Here is a 22,162-nt window from a genome sequence, read left to right as displayed (position 1 = left end):
GTCATCAAGAATCACGTTATTTCCTGGTCAGGAAATTCTATTACTATACTACGAAACTTTTCGTAGTATAATAATAGAATTCGATACATTGATTCAAAAAACAACAGAATTTGGAATCGGTTACAGATAATACAATGCATACGAGCATTTACAAAAATTGAAATTTCTGATACGCAATAAGCAACACCCATACACATACTAAGTAAAGTTTACTCACTGAGCTATAAGTCAAGTTTACTCACTGAGCTATAAGTCAAGTTTACTCACTGAGCTATAAGTCAAGTTTACTCACTGAGCTATAAGTCAAGTTTACTCACTGAGCTATAAGTCAAGTTTACTCACTGAGCTATAAGTCAAGTTTACTCACTGAGCTATAAGTATAAGTTTACTCATAGCTCAGTGTCATTAAATGACTGAAATGACCTGATTTTTTTTTTACTGACGTCATTCAGCGAAAATGACCAAATTTTCACGTCATATTTGACGTCAGGCGACTACTTGGGTAACTAGCCCATTTGGGGAGGGGGGGGGGGGTAGAACCGAGGCCATCTCTAGTTTCGTTAATATCATTTATAATGGCAGTGTCAAAGCCTTTGAATTTTCTTCCTGCAAAGCATTCTGGCCACAATTCTTTCCAAACAGAATTTATGGTTCTGTAACCATAATGGTCTGTAAGTCACTTGCTGCAAAGCTTTATCAATGAGAACTATGTGATGTAGGATATTGAAATGATACGAAGGTTTTCAACAGCGGGCTGATGCGAAGATGAGAATTTAGGAAAGAGAGAAAATTCAACTGCCTTGCGGGGATTCGAACCTCACGTCCTCTAACTTTCCGGGTGAGTGCCATAGACCAGCGGTTCCCAACCTTTTCCAGCTCGTGGCCCGGTTTCATTCATTTTTGTTAGTCGAAGGCTGGCTCAAACACACAGCCAATGGAGAGTAATGAATAAAAACGGCTAATCACTTTTGACCTAGTGTAAATGATGTAAGATGCACGGCACAGGACTGTCTTAAAAGCATAATGGGCCCCCGGGCCGCGTGAGTTTAATGAGACCCTACCTGGAAAATTCTCGAAAAATTCAATTACTTCTCGTTTTTCAAAGCCCCCACTTCCTTCTTGAGGCCCCGGGGTAGGCCCATGCGTTAAGACGGCACCGGCTGATTCATCTGTAAATTTTTTCCAATAAGGAAATTTTAACCAGAACACATTCACTTTTTTTTCTGAGCCAGGAGTTCTTACCCGTGTTTAAACAGACACCACCCTTCCGTGCCTATAAAATAAACTCTTTACGAAATGTGATATTCAGCATACAGGGTGTCCTACATGTCCTAACTCAGCCATTATCTCAGCAAGCGTTCGTCACAGAGGAATGTGCCCAAAATGTGTGTTCAAAAATCACCCTGTACCAGGTTTGAAAGTGAAAATATAGTCTCACAAAATAAAAAAATCTAAATTTTTATATGAACACCCTGTCCTAAAAAATCCAATCAGAAAGTTGTTGCCCTGTTTTTCTCAGTTACGCCTATGCATGTTTTAAGTTACATGCATAAGCGTACGCAGAATTTTTTTGTTTGAGATTTACTTTCTTTCCTGCAAAATAACACTATAATCTTGGCTCAATGGTGGAGGGTTCAACATATCAGTGTTCGCTGAGATATTTGATTTCAAAATTGGAGAAAAGTTGGGAAAGAACAGCGTATGTGTGGGGGGGGGAAGAAGCATTGTCCGTTAGCTTTCTTTAACTTTACGCCGATTTTTTAATTCAAATATCTCAGCGAATATTGGTTTAAAACACATTTTTTGGGCTCTAAATTAGAGACAGGGCTACAACTTTTATTTGGAAGTTAGAGGACAAGGGGACCATGAGAAAATTTATTTTGACATGCTGTGTTTTCACTCTCAAAACTAGTACGTACGGGATGATTTCAGCATACACTTCGACCATTTCTTTGTGATGAACGCTTGATAAGATAAAGGCTGAGTTAGGACTTACAGGAACATCCTGTGTAGCATGTATGCTAAACCCATGGCCCCAAACCCAATTTTGTAAAAATGAACTAAGAGGCACATAACATATCACTTGAATGACCCGTCACATTTCCAGGTCACTTGAAGTGGTTGGGAGTTCTAACCCCAGTAGTGCTTGGCCAATTGGGCGTCTGCACTGAGGTGGAGTACGTAATTTCATTTTCTACACACAGATTCAGCGATGCCAGGGTACATATTGACCAAAACAAATTCAGTTTTAATTGCATATGTATACTCTTATCGGAGACTCAATATGTTGCCTTGGGGGGGGGGGGGGAGAGCCCACCAGGTTGACTTCCAAGAGATAGTGAACAAGGGAGGAAAAACTCAACAGGTCACTTAAATGACCCGAAATCTGTAAATTAATGATTTTACGGATCTCTTGAGTGACCCACTGCACATTTACAGATCTCTCAAGCGGACTGCAACATGTTTCCAGATCACTTAAGTGATCCGTAACATGTTTTCAAACCAACTGAAGTTGCCCCACACTCTCCTGAATGTTGAGCACTCTTGCTGTATAGCAATGTAAAAACCAGTTAAAAACATCCTTGTTTTCTTGTCAAAGCTTATTACATTAACAGGCCCCCACTGTACATCGAATAAAAAAATTTCACACAAAATAAGTGCCACCATATCTAGACAACAGTACGCTTACGAACTAAACACAAACAAACACTTGTGATTTTAACGTTCTACATATTTTTATTTCAAACAGAAATATACATATCGATCTATGATCCTTATAATTTCATCGATTTGTGCTTTTGTATCATACACATATAATTTTGGATTAGTGGATTGACGAATGTAAATAAATATATTAATATATAGGGAGCAACAAAAGTCACCTTCGAATCACTAGTCAGTTCAACCATAGACATTTTTTCCGATAGCTTGATTCAGACTTACCTCTGGTCGAAAAAACTGTGCGATGACTTTTGCGCAGGAAAGGAGGGGGGGGGGCAGTATATTCGATTTTTGAAGATTTTAACATACATAATAGTTAAGGCATATATGTGTCTCGTTATTAATTTCATCCTGCATTGATCAGCTGGATTCGAGAAAACATCGAAACATGTATCCATGGCTGCTTGTAAACAGCAGTCAAGATGTAAATACATACATACATACACACACAAAAGATCTGCCGCTGCTGGCAATTACAACATCCAGAATAATATATAATGCACATTTGGAAATGATCAGCCGCTCTGACGCAAAAGCGCTACACGAATATCAACTCTGGAAGGAAAAAAAAAAACAAGGAAAACATATTCACTGCTGCATATCCATAGGCAATACGTTACAAATCTGTTTGATTTCTTTAACATGTAACGGTCATTAATCACGTTTTACATACAATAACACACATAAAATATTTGTATAATACTCTATTCTTACGGAAACAACTCGCAAATATCACAGCAAGTCTTGAAGGAAAAATAGAATGGGTGCGACGACATGCAAATAAGATTCGGAAATCAATTGCGGAAACAAATCGTGGAAAAATGATACAGAAAAGACTGTTATGCTCGTGAGTACATCTGAATTAATTCTGTTAATAGTTTAAATACTTAATACATCTTGAGAGTCAAAATTTAAGTGTGGCATCGCCTTTTCTACGTGAAATCTGTTGCAATTTGAATGAGAAACATTCCTTTCGCTCTCAAATCGGGAAAACATTACACACACACAATCAAAACTTAATGTGTTAATGACAAGTCAGATGCTACACAAGAAATTAACACTTGAAATGATTGGTCAATCACCTACCAGCAAACCATGAAATTATACCATTGAATAGTTTCATGGCAATTATTGCAAAGTTACAATTCGGTATGTTTATAAAATTCCCATGCGATAGTCATCTCCTCAATGCTGTAAACTTTTTCCCCCACAATTTTAAGATGACCATGACCTCTCTCGCTTGTCAATGCACGCAATTGTTAATTGCTATGCAAGGTCATTAGAAGCACACAAGAGACTCTTGACCAAGCCTTTGTAAGCCATGAATTAAGAAACTGATGCAGAGCTATTTTAAGAGCATCATAGGAACCAGAGTCAAGTGATTTTTCTGAACTCCTCCCTCTGAGGGACATTTAAGAGCATCATATGGTCCCCCCCCCTCCCAGAGTGATTTTTCTGAAGCCCCCCTACCTGGCCAGAAATGTCTGCCTGCAAATTAACAAGCTATCAAAAATTTGATCGGGATTTTGTTTTCATGAGACCCCTCTGCACTTGAGATGCCTGGATGGGCCCATGCATTAAGACGGCACTGCCCCCCCCCTCAACTTGGCTAGAAATACCTGCATATATCTCATTATTACGAGGCGCACATGGGCCCACTCGTTGAAACGACGCTGTAAATTTATTATAGAAAGGCCACAGAAGAAAACTTGGCATGGAGCCCAACCAAGGATTGCAACCCAAAAATATTGGGGGGAGGGGAATCCAGCAAAAGGCTTTTATGAGTCACTATCTTCCAATAATGAAATGACATCAGCTATAGAAATTTGATGAGCAGTTATGTTACCCAAGAGTGCCAAGCGAAGCTGAAACTATAGGGGGGCAGTTGCCCTGGCAGCAAATTTTAGGGGAAGGAAAAAAAATGTGAAACACTTATAAAAATCAGACTCTGTAGGGAGTGGGGGGAAAATTATATTTGCATGCCTATCTCCTTGAAAAAAATTACAAGGAGTGATGTGGGGTTTGGCGATGGACGCTTCCCTGTTCGCTCGCCGTTACTAAGGGAATCCCAGTTGGTTTCTCTTCCTCCGCTTATTGATATGCTTAAATTCAGCGGGTGATCTCGTCCGATTCGAGGTCGACAGCCTTTCGGTCCTAATTATGCCCCTCGTGCCAAGCAATGACAGGGAATATTGGTTTGCGTGTCTATTTGTGTTTTGAAGTGATTTTTTTATACGGGGGAAAATATGTACCCAACTGTTCTAGGAGCTGCAGATGAACCATGAATTAGGCAAGCGAACCACTGATATACAGGGTGGACATAAAATAGGTAGCTCATTCAATACTAAAATTTAACAAAAGGAGGCCCTCCATGATTGTACAACGACAAACATTAGTTAAAAAATTACTCCATAGAAGGTGCTATATGCCACTGTGATAATGATTCACGCACCACATTTGTCTTATTTTTTATGAACAAATTACTGCCAGCGGTTTTCAGATTTTTCGACTGCAGCTAGATATGGCATGCATGCATTATATGAGTTACAAAACCTGCCTCCATTCCATCTCTCTTATATAGGAGATGATATTCTTCCGCACAAATGGAAGTATTTTGTATGCGTCACCATTTCATCAATTATTGTGTATTTAATCTTGTAAAAAAAAGCCATCTCTCTCTCTCTACTGTACCACCTGGGGGCCATTTGCTGAAATTAAGGGAGGCTACTGATGCCTCTGCTTAAGTACCTCATGCCACAGTTTGTGAAATAAGGACGGCAGGGTCTCTAGTGGTGCAGATGGTAGCATGCTTGCACGGTTTGTAATAAGAGGGCCTGGGTTCGAGTCCTGGCAGAGAGACCAGATGTTTTTTCTTTCCAAGTTTATCCGGCATAATATCCAGAAAATATGTGTCCTTGAATTAATCATGTTTTCTGCAGACATAAATCAATGTAATTTTTGGTTGCAAGATACCTCAGCGCTGTATTGTGAAACTATTGCTATATCAGCCAAATTAACTAAAGGACTGAATTGTGCTAGATATGGGAAATGAAGAATACTACAAGTGATCAATTAAAGTCAGGGCGCAGTAGCCCAAGTCGATACAATACTTGCCTGAAGTATCAAAGGATGCTTACAGAGGTGTTGTGAGTTCGATACACGGTTTGTCCTTGTCAGAAACTTTCCTGACATGGGGGTACAACAGAAATGGCGATATGACCACAGAAAAAGAGTGCTACCCCAGGATGTCCCCCATCAAGGAGTTAGGGCACCAACCTCTCGATGAGTATAAAAAATAAGGCTGCCATTTGGGTTGGGCAATAAATTGTAGGTCTCAATCAAATTAGCCCTCGTGTGCAGAAAATGACTGGTGTGACGAAAATGATCAATTATAGTCAATGACAGCGTCTTCATTGGATGCAAAAGGAAGTGTGACCGAATCAAAGTTTGAGGAAAATATTTCCGAAACAAAGAGCAATACAAAATAGTACGAGACATAATTTTAAAGAAGAATGTGGGTTTCCAACACATTTGAGAATTGTGGGAAAATACTGTATTCATAATTTTTCATACATTCAAGTTAGAAAATTTAACACATTTAGATGACAAATTTATATTTGAGAACATTACAGTAAAAGCTGTTTTGCACACACTCGCAGGACAAAAAAATTGTCCATAAAAGACGGGCAACCATATAGGGGAAGGGGTTAGTGTATAAATTGTATTATATAGTATTAACAACAGAAATGGTTCTTCATTTGAATATGAATGAAATTCTGACAATATAAAGATAAGTTTAAACTTATGAAAATACATAATTATTGCAGACACGAAACTAAAATTGCTAAAGAAATATTATACAAAGTTACATACTGAATTAACATCTTTTGGAAAAACTGATCAATTGCAGTTTGGTGGGTTTTGCCGAGTTCTTCAATGTATTCTAACTGTATTTTTAGCCGAAAGACCAAACTTAATGACTTTCTGCCATTGAGTTTACAAGAAAATGTATTTAATCAATGCATCGAATAAAATTGCAAGAGCATGAACTGCAATTTCAAATTTTTCGCTATATTTGAGACCAATTTTTTCTATCAGTGATAAAGACAGACAATTATACTAGAGCTGCCATATTAAACAGCAGGGAATAATGTAAAATATAAGAGCACAATCAGATTAACACATCATTTCAGATTCTAAATGGCCATCACAGGCGCCAAACATGAACAAACTTCAAGCCAAAATTTCATTCAAAAACAGCCAAAGATAAAAAAGTTGTTAAAAATACTTAAACTTTTGCTGCCATCTAGTGAGCATAATTTGATCTAAATTGCAACCATTGGTGTTTTAGTCTGATGGAACGAATGATGAAAATGATGTTCGTGACCATTAAACGGGGGTCTGAAATACCTTATTTAAATAGGCTTTTCGCAGTCATTTTTATTTGGCCGTAAAACAGGGGTGACCATTAAGAGGGGTTTTATTACACTGTCATTTGAATGTATGATACTTCTTTTCACATTAAAGTGCATGTAGCAGTAAAAGTATCCTCTATTGTTTGATTTTAGAACTGTTTTTATTGCAAAATCATTGAGCACATCCTTCGAACACCATATACACACAAATTTCAGATTTGACTACCCGTTAATGCAACAGAATAGTCCAACTTATTTTTTATGCCCATCGATATTACGTAATTTCATTTTCTACATAGAGATTCAGCGATGCCAGGGTACATATTGACCAAAACAAATTCAGTTTTAATTGCATATGTGTACTCTTATCAAAGACACTCATAACTTGACTATTATACATCGAAACTTTCCGATACATTGATTGAAAAAGCAACAGAATTTAGAATCGGTTACAGACAATGAAATGCATACAAGCATTTACAAAAATTGAAATTTCTGATACGCAATAAGCAACACCCATACATATTTAAAGAAAAGCGAGCTGCCAGCCGATTGAATAAAAAGCACACGGAAAAACATCAAATTTCAGTCTATGGTTAAATCACGCATACAAAAAACCATTTCACAAGGACATCGAAACAAAGAACATGCAAAAAAACAAAAAGATTTACAGACATATAAACTGGCAACAAAGCATTGATTAGCTGTCGATTATTTTTCTTCTATTCAAATTAGCAGCAAACTGAAAAAAAAACTCAGTACACAAAATGATCAGGAAACCTGATATTGTACACTGGTGGAGCGAGCGGCGTTTGACGATGGTTCACGGCTACTGCTTCCTCTCGAGTGTTGGGATGCGGCGAGTTCGGTCTGCTGGTAATATCGACTGCGGCTGGTACTTTCCCAAATATTTCGTTCAATTTGTTCTGAAGGTCAACAGTCTAGGAAAGGAAAAAGAAATTAATTACAGGAATACAATTTCTTATGATGGGCAACATCTCAGGATGCGTGCTTCATTCCAAAAGGAAAATTTGGTAACTTATTTGGGGATTTAACACTTGTAATATGGGGGAATAGCTCTTTTGCTCGCAAGATGAAACATTTCATTGAGATATTGGCGAACAACAGTAGAAAGCCCAGTTGTTTTTGATGCTCACTATGGTGACTTTTTTTAAATGAAATGAAAACTGACTTGCATTTGTGCCTTAATATCAGAAAATCGAAGGGGAAAAAAAGTCTTCAGCCAAGCACGACAGCAGGTATTCATCAGATTTTTGTGATGGGAAGGCCAATATATACAGGCTATCATTTTGGCGATAAAATCAAGTACCGGAAACTGATTGGGAAAATCTGAAAATAGATTCATTTAAAAAAATCATAACTTTTTCTCATTTCTTGATTTTTCCGTAATGGTAGACACACAGTGTCTGAATTTTTGTCTGAGCAGCGGATCACTGAGTGAGCAAATGATGTGGCAGGATTAGCATTGGCTAGTTCGAGTGAAAGATATCAGGAACTAAGAGAGGTACAAGGTAGTGTGAAACTATTATGATTTGGTGCAATGTCAATCCACAGTGGAAACCTGTTATTTTTTCACTCCTACTTTCAGACATATCATGCTGATTTTGGGTGAGCCAATTAAAACACCCAATCATTACCCTCCCAGTAACAACTATTACCCAAAGCAAACTTAAGACTGAAAAACCAAGAATTATAAAACAAAAATTACATCTTCATGGTTTCATGTAATCACATTTTTAATTGTGAATTTGTTTTATTTTAAAAGAAGAACAATTTTTCTGAAATAACAAAATTCGGTGTCTCTTATGATAAACAAGTAAAATCATTATAAACATTGTCATTCAGTCTTTTTAAGTTATCATAATCATCGCTACAAGAGCAAGATAATTTATGGGGAAAGAATGGGTCTGTCTCGGACCAGGACATATATTCACACACCTTCATCTTAATTTGCTCAATGCACTGCCCTAGAATTGCACCAACATAGGGATGTAAAACTAGACAATCAACTTCTCCGCTAATTACACAAAGTACAATTGACTGAACACCAAGCCAAGATAAATTTCAGGAAGATTTCATTACCTGTCCATTGTTTAGTTGTACATTGCCATCTGGGGCTAATGTCATTACGAGCTGTTGCTGAGTTAGGATGTTGTACCTGTACAATGTCTGCAGTGCAGTCCCGTCCAATGTTAACATATGTTGTAAAGGGAAATAATGTCTGTCCTCTGTGGCTTAATGATAGCACTCGTCTGGATTGTGAGAGATTGGCAGTTTGATTACCCACAGATCAAAGTGAATTTTCTTTCCAAAATTAATCTTCGTGCAGTATCCAGTCAATTGTACTTTACACAGGGATGTAATTTGAATTTGGAAGTACAGGGTGTTCCAATGAAAATGCTAGTAGAAATTCAAATAATTTGCATTCTAGTAAGACAAGCACAAGAAACTTTAGAAAAAAATGTGAATGGCTTAATTGGCATAATGAATTGAGTCCAGAAGTTTTGTCAAGAAATGCATGTGAGAGTGGTGTTTTCCCCAGAGCAGTATTGTTATATTATTTTTGAACAATAAATCATTCAAATTGACAAAGACTGTTTTGTGAAAAGCTTGGTGAACAGTGCGCTCTAGCTACTCAACAACCAACCAAATAAACAGTCCAGCAGTTTTATAGTGATCACAATATCCCAGAAAATAAACAGCGGGCAAAAAGTCATTGTTACGCCCTAGAAGTTTAGAAAAGGCACTTTGAACATTTACTGAAATTTAGAACCAAATAAATAAAACAAATTTGTGAAATAAGGAATTTGTAATTTTTTTAGGCACTCACACAAATTATCCTTTTTTTAGACACCCTGTATTACAGTCGAATACAAAATAACATTACATACTTGATGCTCAGCTTTCGCAACTAGATCTTCAAAGGGTGCAGTGCTAAGTTCTTCAATTACGCGGAGTCTGCGCTCATCATCTGCTTGTCTCTGAACATCTGGTGGCTCTGCCATCATTTTCTTGAGTGACTCGACAGTGATTTCTTCTTCAGGATGTCTCTGCATGCATGGGAAAAAAACGACTGTCAAAAAACTTAGAAACAAACTAAATCATCAGGAGTTCACGTGGTAATTCAAGTAAGGGCAAACTATGAAACTCATATTGACACACACATAGGATTACAAAACCAAATCTTCACGTAGCGTTGATATATTCCTCAGACAAAAAAAAACAAACTGCATGGCTTGAAACATTTACATTTAAAGAGGGGAGTAACTGCCTAACCAGGCTAATTTTTTTTATAGGAAGTCTAAATTTTTGTTTGGTGAGTGTATGAAGGTTTCTTTCTCTATAATAGATAATCACAATCAAATCATACGAATGCTGATGAAGAAAAATTTCCTTACCCTAGGCACTCCAGGAGAAGAATTTACACTATCGACTTCAACACTAATGGAATTCAGATCGCTAATACTCCTAGTGACAGTAACAATGCCTGCTAATAAAAAAAAGAAAACAATTCAGTGAAAATCCTGAAAATATTCTTTGAAGAATTCAAGATCTAAAAGTGTTTTAAGTAGATGCCATGCAAATACTTCTGTAAGAGCTTTAATTTTTAATTGGAAATTTTTTGCATACAAGAATAACCTCTCTTAACCTAATCTTTCACCACAGACAGAAATCAAGAAATCAATTGGCCATTACACATGCAAAAACTTTAGATATGTAAGGTTTACCATCTTGAAAGGGAAAAAAATGCTTGAAGAGAAAATGTGAATGATGAAAAAAAAAAAAAAATCAGAAATTGAATGGATACCTGCTGTGGGTCTACGAGGAATATAAGGTGACAATAGCCTGGATATATCGTGCCCACTATTACGAAGTGCTTCAGCAACGATGGCTTTGTCGAAGAGCAAATCTTCTTGAGCATTATTGTAAGTTGAACTCAATTGTCCAAATGTCATGTTATCAGGAAGAAGGTGCGGTGCTCTATCTTCTCGAGCTGCTATCACCTGAAGAGAGATTTCACTCAAGGTAAGTTAGAAAATCAGAAAATAATATACAACACACCTATAATTAAATTTACTTTTTCCTGAGCTGTCTACAGCCATAACTATTCATCAGAAAGCTATGAAAACTTTGGAAATATTCTATAAAGCTATAAGTGCAAAATCCTAATTTCCATTGAGCAACTTCATTAGCAAAACTTATTCTTGTAAATTCAATCTCACACACATAAATGTAAAATATAATTTGAATTAAATTCAATAATGCAGTAACAAAAAAAAATTTTCACTTCAAAACATAGTAACTACCAAGGTTTTCAAACTAGGAAACCATATAAGTGTCCAATGCAGTTTATGTAGTTGAAGAACATGTTAGTTGACGTCACCAATGATATAAGTACTACAAGGAGTGACCTGAAGAATGTAGTAACATGATACCCTTGCAGCCATTATCATTTAATCAGCAGTAAGCATACCTGACCTGAAAAATGCAGTAACTGCTAAAATTGGCCTGAAACTTATTTTTTGCTCTTCTGTAAAGTTTGAAATTTGGCACCTACTGCATTTTTAATTTCTGGTCTTCATTTATGAAATAAATTAGAATGGAAATAGTTTACACTAGAGATGTTTAGAAATCTTGCCAACCAACCAATGGCCGATCACTACTCTTGTGGATCATCTTGCTATGGTTTACATTCGGCTATGTCTTATGGAGTTTTAACCATTTGTGAAATCAGTCTTTTAGTAAGAAAAGCAAAACCACGCCAAAAAATTTGAGTAATTTATAAACTAAAACATACCATACTATATTTTACTACATACTGACGAAATTTACTGGTTAAGTTACACATTCAATGTTTAACCACACTATATGCAAGCACACTAAAATACGTTCAAATTTTTTTTTTCAATTGTTTTTCAGTTAAAATATTCCGAAATTCCATAATGTTTAACATTATTCTGAGATTCATTGAAATTTGAGTGGTTTGCCAGATCTGACTCCTTCATTGCTGAGATGATTGGTTTGAAACCTGTAGCTTCCTTGAAGCAACTTTGAATTATCTGTTGACTGACTTTGTCATGTTGAACAAGCCATCTACACATTGCATCCACCCCTATGTCAATCATTGTAGTATCCGCCTATGATCAACAAGATCTGTCAGCACAATGGGCTACAATGCAAATAATCCTTTCTTATCAGTTTCACCTTCATAGAAAAGCCAGAAAAGGAATTTTTGCATGAAAAGAAAGGAAGTTTTGTGGGTTTTTTTTTACTATCATTGGGCTTGGCCTTCAAGAGAGTAGAGTTTTTTGAAAATTACTTCGAGGTTGTAAAAAGGTTTGTTAAAGGTAGAATAGTCAAAATGATGGCACAATGTTCAAAACTTTAAACAGCATCAAAAAAAAAAAAATTTTTTTTTTAGTACCTTATCAACATGCTCACAGAATGTTTCAATAGCAGTCAAACGAGATAACAAGTACAAGAATGCAGCATTGAGAATATTCATGGCTGCATACTGTCCCGGTGACAAAACTCCTTTTACGGGAAGCTCCTGCACAAGAGAAACAAAGTTTAATGAAGAAAAATTTATGTATTAAAATATATATATAGTCAAGTGTCCATACTTAGGACAATTTTGAACTTTGAACTGAAAAATAAACCCCTCAATGAAGCGTTACAACTTAAAAAAAATAACCCCCATTCTAAAGGGTGTCTAGGCTATTTGCACTGATAATTTGACAATTTTAGGCATACGTTTAGTAGCTAAAAAAACAAAATGATGGGTCGTCTTAGGTTGGGCATGGGTACCTTAACTAGTTTTGTCTGTCGTTTCACATTCAAGTGCCTTAGTTTAAACTTGGGACAGGTTAAATATTTTTTTCTTTCAACTACTCAGATCCTTATTTATGCTTGGCATTGAAATATCCTGCCAACCAAAAATCAATCAAATCTTTATGTTAATGTTACTTAAATAGGAAAAAAATTGCAAAAAAATATTTTATGCATTTTGTTTGAAATTAAATTTTTTTGGTCACTCTTTTAATAAATTTCATCATGGCCCCCCCTTATCGGCAGCCATGGCTCCCTTTTGCGATATTTTCCTCCATGGTCCCCCTGGAATATTGTAGGGCCCCGTTTGAGAACCACTGTTCTAGATCAGGGGTATCTAATCTTGATGGTTTTCCGTGAGCTCCATTCGAAGAATCTTGGGCCGTACTTATAATGTCAATGCTCAATTAGCTCTATTTTCCCCCTTCTTTCGGGTGTGTAGCAAAATTGATTTAAAGTAATTCATTTTTGGTAAGAAACAATAAGCGGTGACACAGTTAATGACTTACTTGAATAGCAAACACTAATCGTAGCAGTTCGATCATTGTATCACTATCGGCACCGAATTCAATACAAATCAAGGCAAGAGTCGTGTAAATTGCTTCGAAATTCTCTATTGTATTGTTGGGTTGCTGTACATTGTCGTATATGTGTATAAGGACATCAGGACCATTTTTCTTGAAAAACATCACATCTTGCCTCGATCCTTTTTCTTCGACTTTCAGGTTTGGTAAAGGACCAGAGACGCTAGAATGAGTAAAAGTGAAAAAATAAATTTTGAGATATACATCAGAATAGTTTGTTTTATTTATTCTGAATGTGATATGTGCATTTATAGGTCTTCGGCTTGTTCTTGTCAATGGCTGTATAAAAAAAATTGACTGATGGGCTTCAGACGATTAATGGCAATTTCAGTATTGAGACTGAAAACGTGTAAGATAGACATTACAAGAAATTAATTATGAACAACACAGCATGATCTTAAAGGTCCTTACGCCATTCAGCATAAAAAAATGCAGTCTTTTAAATTATGTAATCATTTGATCATTTTTTTTGCAGCCCAGTCATTTTATGCACATGAGGTCCAACATAAGATTTACTGTTTGCAGCAGATTCCAAATAGCTTTTCTTATCAAGTCATTGGTGTGCTAACTGCTTCAACACAGAAAGACATCAGTTTTCAGTAACAATATGCTGTGCAGTCATATTCATATTTTCATCTCTATTAAGGCACCTATACATTAGAATACAGATCATGCAATGAAAGAATTTTAAATTGGTTGTTCAGTGATTTGTATGGTTGTTTGTGAACGATTGTCGAGCTGTTTTAACTGGACCCACCTGGAATCATTTTTTTCCAATGAACACAAAGGAAAGAAACACAAAAGAAGTTTGTGTATTCACTAACAGATCAGAACCGCTGCAGGGGGTCGTACGTTGCAAGATCGGTGCGTTAATGTATATGTGCCTTTACAAAAAAAGAAGCTGCGCCAATAAGCAGATACAGGGAGGAGGGAGGTCACCCAGTTCACTAAAAAACTTTTATTATTGGCAGAGGTGAGAAATTGCCCCCCTCCCTATACTCATGATCGGTGATTATCACGAGTATAGTGAAGTGCTGTGTTTGAAAGTTCAAGGAGCCTGTATCTGCTTAGGGCTGTGCCCATGTAAGGAAAGATTCTGACAAGGACTAGTATAGAATTCACATGAAATCTCTCAACATCTTTCGGTGCGGAAGACAAGGACAAGTCCAAGGACTTTCTTCGGATCATTGAAAAACTCAAATATATCAGTGTCTAAAAAAATTGCAAATTTGAAAGATAAAAAAAAAGACAAAATAACAAACATACTATAGTTTGGAGAAATGTTTGCAATTATCATGCCGATCCAACAACGTATGAAGGATCCGTTGAACAAATATCCTGACGGTAGTGTCTGGGGCTAGAGACATTTGTAGCAGAGGCTGTAGGAATGCAGATGGGAAGGCTTGCGACATCTGGACTGTACGATATTTAGTTCCAACCTGGAAGGAAGAAATTTCATCTCCTTAGCCACAGTTAATTTATAACACTGGATAATAATGAAATTACTTCAGACATGAATATATGCAATCCTGAAGGGTTTTGACCTGCTCAACATGAATATTTCCATGAAAATGTTTTATTGGCTCTTGGTTTTGAGATATTAACCTGTTAGCAGTTACAAAGTGCTTTACGAGCATTATTATATGGTGAAAAAATAGAAAGGACCATAGAATGTTAACAGAGAAAATGATCAACCTCGATTCTGGCTGACTTCTGTAGGACAATTTTAAGATCCTTATGTCAAGTGCAATGGAAAAAAACGTACATATATATATATGTGTCAGATGCTAATAAATGAACAATTATGATGTAATAAATTTGCATTTCTATGTGTTTGTGCTGTGATTCTAAGTATATTAATGTTGTGCATCTACATATTGGTGAAATCTCTATATATTTGTGTTGGTTTTTTTGTATATATTTAGTTTTCTATTATATGCTTATGCTGTGTTTCCATGTATTGTGTACTATTATTATATTGAATGTGCAATTTGAGAGAAAATCAATACAAAGAAACAGTTATTTTTTTTCCGGATATTTTTGCTGAGATGAACTCTGAAAGAAAAGTCATCACGTCTCCGCCGGGACTTGAACCCAGGCCCTCTTGCATACCGGGCAAGCACGCTCGGTGACAAAAAAACCAATACTGTTTTTTTATGGTCAAATTTGTGTTCAGCACACTGAATTACAATAGAAATGTCTATTTTTGTTTTGAATGCAAAAACTTTGTCAAAATTTGTTGCTCAGTGTTATGCCCTGCATGCATGTGTATTCACAAATAAAATAATTGTTACTAATTAATTTCTGAAATTCATATAGTAAATTAGAGCAATAATTGTCTGCTTGAAAAATTATGTCATTATTTAGATTTAGGAAACTCAAAAGGTGTTCACATACGCAATTAAATTTGTATTGAAAAATTTTACAACAGTTATCAAACTTTTTCCTCAGCATGATATAACGAAACAAGCACTCATAACTGTGACATAACTGTAAACGTTTTTCAACAACGCTCATGAACATATGTGTTCAAAAACAAATATACCCATATTGTCCTAGAATTTTCAAAAGTATTCTTACCTTCAACAAGCTTTTAAGAAGAATTTTTTGCAACAACACATCTACTTCACGAGATTCGTCCATTGGAGGAGGAACTTTGTTCATTATAAACATCATAATTTCTATCTTCTGGAAATCTGGCAGATTATTTGCAAACTCACCTTCAATATCAAAGAAGGGAGAAAAAAAACAGTTTAGGATTTTTTCAGTACTATATTATACAGTCGGAATCAATTATAACCAGTTTCAAATATAACCAAGTTTCAAATATAACCAAATTTTCCCATGCCACTTGGATTTTGTGTTGCTTGCCTATGCTATTTGGACCGCTTAATTTGGGAGAGTATGCATGTAAGAAAATTTCCACTTGGTTTTTGGTCAAGTACCTTTGCAATTTCTTTGCAGAGTTCTTAATTTTATCGGCAAATACATTACTACTACATTACAAACAGTTTCTTAAGCTTTGAATTATTGTAGAATTCTCTTTGCATTACCATTTTTTTTCAATAAAAATAAGTTTTTTTGGCATTCAATATAAGATTCTCTAGTTATCAGAAAGCGTCTTTTCTGATTCCCTTGCTATCCCCAATTGTAAACTTCTAGTGCCAACAAAATGAAGAATATATGTTAAGATAGTCTTTTGTTTTAGGCTTAGGCCATTTCTCTGAAAAATGAGTTCTTTATCAAATTCAATATAAAGTAGTAAAACTTTCCCCAGTTATTACTTACTAGGATAAAGGACATTTGCACTGCAATTAATCAGTTTTTGAGGGCTGTGGTTTGACCAATGACCAATCAGACAAGCGCGTTCTTTTTCTTGTGAGAAGATCCTTTTATTTTATATAGTTATAGGTATACTGTAAATTTTGAAATGTTATGTTAACAATATGATAATAGATGTTTAAGAGGTAAATGTAACTTTGCTTCAAAAAAACATCTTGAATGCTCTTGAAATCTGAAAATTAAAAGGCCTGCAGCAAAAAAATGGTTAGCTCTATTTCTGTAATTTTTTAGTTAAGTCCAGTTAAAAAAATTCCTTCGTTTGGTGGTAGTCAAAGCCAACTGCAGCATTTAGCTCCTGTGTTTCTCAATAGATAGAGGTTATGATAACACCATCATAACATTGGGACAAGAAAGGGGCAAAAAAAAGGGGGGCCGACTCCTTCTTGGTCTGATGGAAAAAAAAATGGAGCAGACACCCCTGTTACTGCAAGCTCTTCAATTCATCAATAAAATAATAAAATAGGTTTCTAGAATTGGAAAAAATTTAAATCAGTAGTGTATTATCTTGCATGTTATCTCGTATTCATCAGAAATAGTTACTAATATTTAACAAATGCTTTCAGTTTCCATGAGATTCGGCGCATTGCAAGTGCAACTGTATTATCTGCAAACAGTGCTTGCATATGCTTAAGCTCACATGTGAATGAATAGCTTTGAGCTACAATGTGGAATTGGAACAGAATTGACACCAGTACTACAATACAGTTTTGAATTTGATTCCTGATTAGAATCGAAGCTTACCATGCAAAAACATGTTTATTATTATTCCCTGATTTCAGTTGATAAAATGCAATTGATTAACAGTTCAAAAGTTAATCAACTCGTCATTTGAAGATAATCAAATTCAAGATTACCTAATGTGTTAATTACGCTCTCTTGGAAGTGCTTCTCATCATTCCTGTCAGTTTCGGTGGTAGTTCTAACATCTATTGAGTGTCTCAAGTGATTCAACAAGGAGTTGAAAATTTCTAATACAGAAGGACCTATAAAAAATACAATGAATTATTATTCACTCATAACAAATTATTATTTGCACATCATGTGCATTAATTATTGAAAGCATTTTTATACACTGGGTGTTTCAAACTTTAAGAGTCAGTAGGACATATCAAAGCAACCATTTTTGTCAAGGGATCGCATGGTCAGACATTTACAATCTACCACAAACTTGACATAAATTTCTGACTCAATTTTGCTCCCTCTCTATTTTTAATTATTTTCCAACATATTGGACTGTAAAAAGATGTGTTTTCAGACATTTATTAGTATCGGGCTGCAACCAGATACTTTGTCAGCTGAAGCAAGCATGCGTTTTGGTGCTTCTATGCAGGACCAGATTTCCGAATTTGCAACATGGCCATTTGCCCTGGGCCCTCCAATAAATTTATAATAGTATATATTTTACTCAAATTTTTATAAATTTTATTAGGTAAAATTTTGAAAAATCAAAAGTTCCCTTAAATTACATCATACTATATCCAAAGTGCCTATTATTAGCAAACCTTATCAAAAATATCAATTTTAATATACAATTAATAATAGAGTTTACACAGTATGTACAATGCACCTATTGCAATATTAACTCCATGGCATATGTTTCAATGTGTGGCAGTCTTTCAGTCTTTTGTTCAATTCCTCAATTTCACATCTTTAAAATGATTGTACCGTAAAAATAAAAATGATTTATGAAGCGATTACAAGAACATTTTCATGTTTGATCAACATGAAATCGTTAAATCTTCATGATTCTATATATTTGCAATGCAAAACTGATCTTGGAAACACTTTTTCAGAATAAGCTGCAACAATTTTTATCCTTGGTTCAGGTTGATGACACAATGTCACAAATGTGAAATAATGCTAGAGGTTTAGTAGAAACGTTTCCAAACGTTGAGACAGCATTGAATCGTCATTGAAAACAAAACCGAAAAATCAAACTGATCTAGTGAAAGATCATTCTTGTGATTAAAAAGGATAAAATCATTAGTTCGCTCAAGTCTTTTACAACAAAAACTGTCATCTGAAGCTGAGATAACTGAAAAATTAGATTTGGATGATATTATCAATTATTTTGCTCATATGAGTGTGGAAAAAGCATTTATTGTAAGATATTTCGTGGAAAATTTTACATTACAATGTATTTACAAGCATGTACTGTATTTGCTGTACCTGTAACCTCTTCGACCACAGTTGGGAGGGGGCAATACTTCTTTTGATCAGGGCCCCCATCAAGTCAAAGTCAGGCCCTACCTTCATATGATGTGGAAGGAGCAGTAAAAGATTTGGTACCCCCTCCAGCCCAGTGCCGGGGCACTAGACCCACCTGTCCCTCTAGTTGCAACCCTGGCTTGTATCATGTGTTGTGAATAACAGAAAATAGTGATATTATGTCTTAGTATAAAGTCTTTGAAACATGTAACTTCATCATGTCCCCACATCAATAACAAGTATTACTTTTTTTTACATCATACTGTTTTTATATTACTGACTGATCAATAGTGTTTCTTATTTTTAAGCTATACTTGTGATTCTTAATTCATTTGCTATAAGATCCATAAATTTTAAATTACGACTGGAACGATCGCTACCTATGCTGTCTCCAGCGGCTATGGATACAATGTTGGCCAACACATTCACAATACCGGTGCGGACCTTAGCATCACCAGGTTTCTTCTTCTTTTTATCAGCTTCTCCAATGCGGGATTTTTCATCAAGATGAGTCATAAGTATTTGAATAACAGAATAGGAATACTGAGCCTGGAAAAAGAGCAAATAAATTTTTATTGCAATTTAGTTAAATTTAACGATGTACAAGGGTTACCACAACTATTACTGCAAAGATTTTGCTTTCTTAAAATTCCAAATTTCTGTATAAATAAGTAGGGCTTTGAATCGATTAAAACTTTTAAACTGGCTAATAAAAATGATAAATCAAATTTTAATCAAATATTTTTGTAACCAAAATTAAGATAGATGCTTTAAAAAAAACGCTTTATCGATTTCACGCATCTATTCGGTAGATGTAAACAAATATAGGAATAACTAAGAAATTAAGACTGCAGGCTTGAAACAATTGAATATGCTGTGCATATAATTTTGTCAAAACCTGCAATTTCTTCCCTTGGATCTTGTCTTTTTTTAAAATTGATTATTCTAGGTTGGTCATTGATCTCAAAACTATTTGCAATCTTCGTACTGTTGCTTGCTTTCCTAGAAACTCCTCAAATGGTACTTGTGAGGAGAGGAGCTGATGCTTCCACGAATATGAAAAAGTACTGTTCATGATGGGGACAATGAATTTTGCCTGATCTCCTAAAGCTCCCATCAAACTCAAATTTGAAACTGGAATCATCGGTTTTCGTTCAATTGACATGTCGAAAAATTTGATCAAAATATTGATTCAAATATTTTTATGGTCACTTATCTGAAATATTATGTATAGGATCATAATTTGAAAGACCAAAGAAAGATCTAATCCATTTTTTTAAAAAACAAATCAAGTTATTATACAAACTTTTAACAAAAATTGTAATTGAATTTTAATCAGATTTATCAAGTCCATTAACTCAACTAAAATTTTTGACTGTGATTAACAATTGACCAATTAATTTGGTCAATTGTTTAACAATTGAACAATTGACCAATTAGGGCGCGGTAGCCCGGTCGATAAGATGCTCGCCTAAAGTACCAAAGGATGTTTAGAGGTGTCGCGAGTTCGATACCCAGTTCGTCCTTGTCAGAAAACTTTCCTGACACAGGGGTACAACAAAAAACGGCGATTTGACCGCAGCAAAAATTGCTACCGCAGGGAGTCCCCCATCGAGGGGTTAGCGCACCAACCTCTCGATGAGTATGAAAAACAAGCCTGCCGTTCGGAATCGGCAATAAATTGTAGGTCCCGGTCTAATTAGCCATCGTGTGCAGAAAATGACAGTGGTGCGACAAAAATGATAAATGATTGACCAATTAACTGACCCGATTAATCGGACCAGTCTATAAATAAGCAGTCAACGAGAACATCTGTTGACATTTTTCAAAAAATATTTTTTTCTCTCTCTCAGGATGTTTTCCTCCTCTCTACAGAAATTATTTTAAAATTTTCTTTCGTTTGAATTTTTCATTTGTTCCTTTAGTCACCTGTGATTTAAAATCATATTATATGATATGTCCCTTAAATTTTTCAAAAAAGACAGTTTTTCAAGTGGAAAAAAATATTTCAAGAAAGATGGATTACAACTGTTTATTGCAAAATTTTATATCCGATTTCATTGATTCATATCCAAATGGAGCAAAATAGAAAAAAAGATGTGTACATAATAAGCACATTCTTAACTCAATCAGTGAAATACATGATTTCTAGAAGAATCTTTGAACAAACAATTTTGGATTAAAATTAAGCTTTGATTTACTTTTGAATCTTTTACTCACCTGAATCGAATACATGATAATCTTAAAAGTGTGAATTGCAAAATCATTTGGAGCCCAAAGTTCATGGTTATCTAAATGCCTAGGAGTAAAATTAGCAACAAAAAAAAAAAAAAAAAAAAGTTAGAAATCATGAATTAAATTCGAATCTGATTCTGAAAATTTGATTTCAGTTTCACTTGAATTCACATATTCCCAAATTTCCGTTTATAATAATAATGAATCACATCTAAAGGCTGCCCATGCTCAAATATAGCTGTTCTTCAATCAAATACTGAAAATTAAGAAATTGTGATAACAGCAACAATATGGCTTCTCATTTCACAAGTGTCATTTCTCATTTCAATAATCCAATTTTATTTATTTCTCGACAAACAATCTGTCTTTTGTGATATAGTATTTTTCTCTAAGTAAGAAATTTCAAATGGATGAGTTAACTAGTCACTCGCTGCTACTAATGTCACTTCAAGTAATAATACTGTCTCACTGCTCACTCTGCTAGTGTGAGCAAAGTTGAAGGGTGGACTACTTTTCTCACTATTCACTGATGATTTTTGTCTTGAGGATGCAATATTGGCAGTGATAATTTTCTTTCTACTTTGGCTAACAATAAAAGAGAAAGAAAAAAATATGGGAAAGGGTAAACAAAATGAGATGCTTATGAATCTGGTTAGTGAGTTTGCAAGCCTTGTGTAACTATTGAAAGATGAGATAATTGCAAGATGAAGCCAGTTCACTCGTCTGAAAATATCTACTAAGCTTGGCCAATGTAATTGAGCCTATAAATTACAATATACTTATGGTCACAGTGATGATCCTACAAAA

General features: G+C 35.3%; 1 protein-coding gene across 2 annotated transcripts in view; it reads right to left on the bottom strand.

The window, feature by feature from the left end:
* Positions 1 to 2,716: 2,716 nt before the first annotated feature.
* stmA (Protein EFR3 homolog stmA) overlaps positions 2,717 to 22,162 on the bottom strand; it is a 37,911-nt gene continuing 18,465 nt past the window's right edge. For both annotated transcript variants that reach the window (XM_089251348.1, XM_089251347.1), the window contains exons 8-18: positions 21,341 to 21,419; positions 19,501 to 19,669; positions 17,767 to 17,895; positions 16,151 to 16,290; positions 14,837 to 15,009; positions 13,496 to 13,733; positions 12,583 to 12,708; positions 10,966 to 11,161; positions 10,556 to 10,647; positions 10,049 to 10,207; positions 2,717 to 8,077 (exon numbers count right to left, since the gene is read on the bottom strand). In XM_089251348.1, coding sequence (XP_089107474.1) covers positions 7,892 to 8,077; positions 10,049 to 10,207; positions 10,556 to 10,647; positions 10,966 to 11,161; positions 12,583 to 12,708; positions 13,496 to 13,733; positions 14,837 to 15,009; positions 16,151 to 16,290; positions 17,767 to 17,895; positions 19,501 to 19,669; positions 21,341 to 21,419 — 1,687 coding nt within the window. In that variant the 3' untranslated portion in view covers positions 2,717 to 7,891. The remainder of the gene's footprint in view (positions 8,078 to 10,048; positions 10,208 to 10,555; positions 10,648 to 10,965; positions 11,162 to 12,582; positions 12,709 to 13,495; positions 13,734 to 14,836; positions 15,010 to 16,150; positions 16,291 to 17,766; positions 17,896 to 19,500; positions 19,670 to 21,340; positions 21,420 to 22,162) is intronic.

The sequence above is a fragment of the Pholcus phalangioides genome, unplaced genomic scaffold (assembly GCF_987345545.1).
Source record: "Pholcus phalangioides strain wild (caught in Gottingen) unplaced genomic scaffold, Ppha-v1.0 ptg000024l_1, whole genome shotgun sequence".
Classification (NCBI taxonomy): Eukaryota; Metazoa; Arthropoda; class Arachnida; order Araneae; family Pholcidae; genus Pholcus; species Pholcus phalangioides.
The sequence above is the reverse complement of the archived record's forward strand: the minus strand, read 5'-3'. Positions and strand labels throughout refer to the sequence as shown.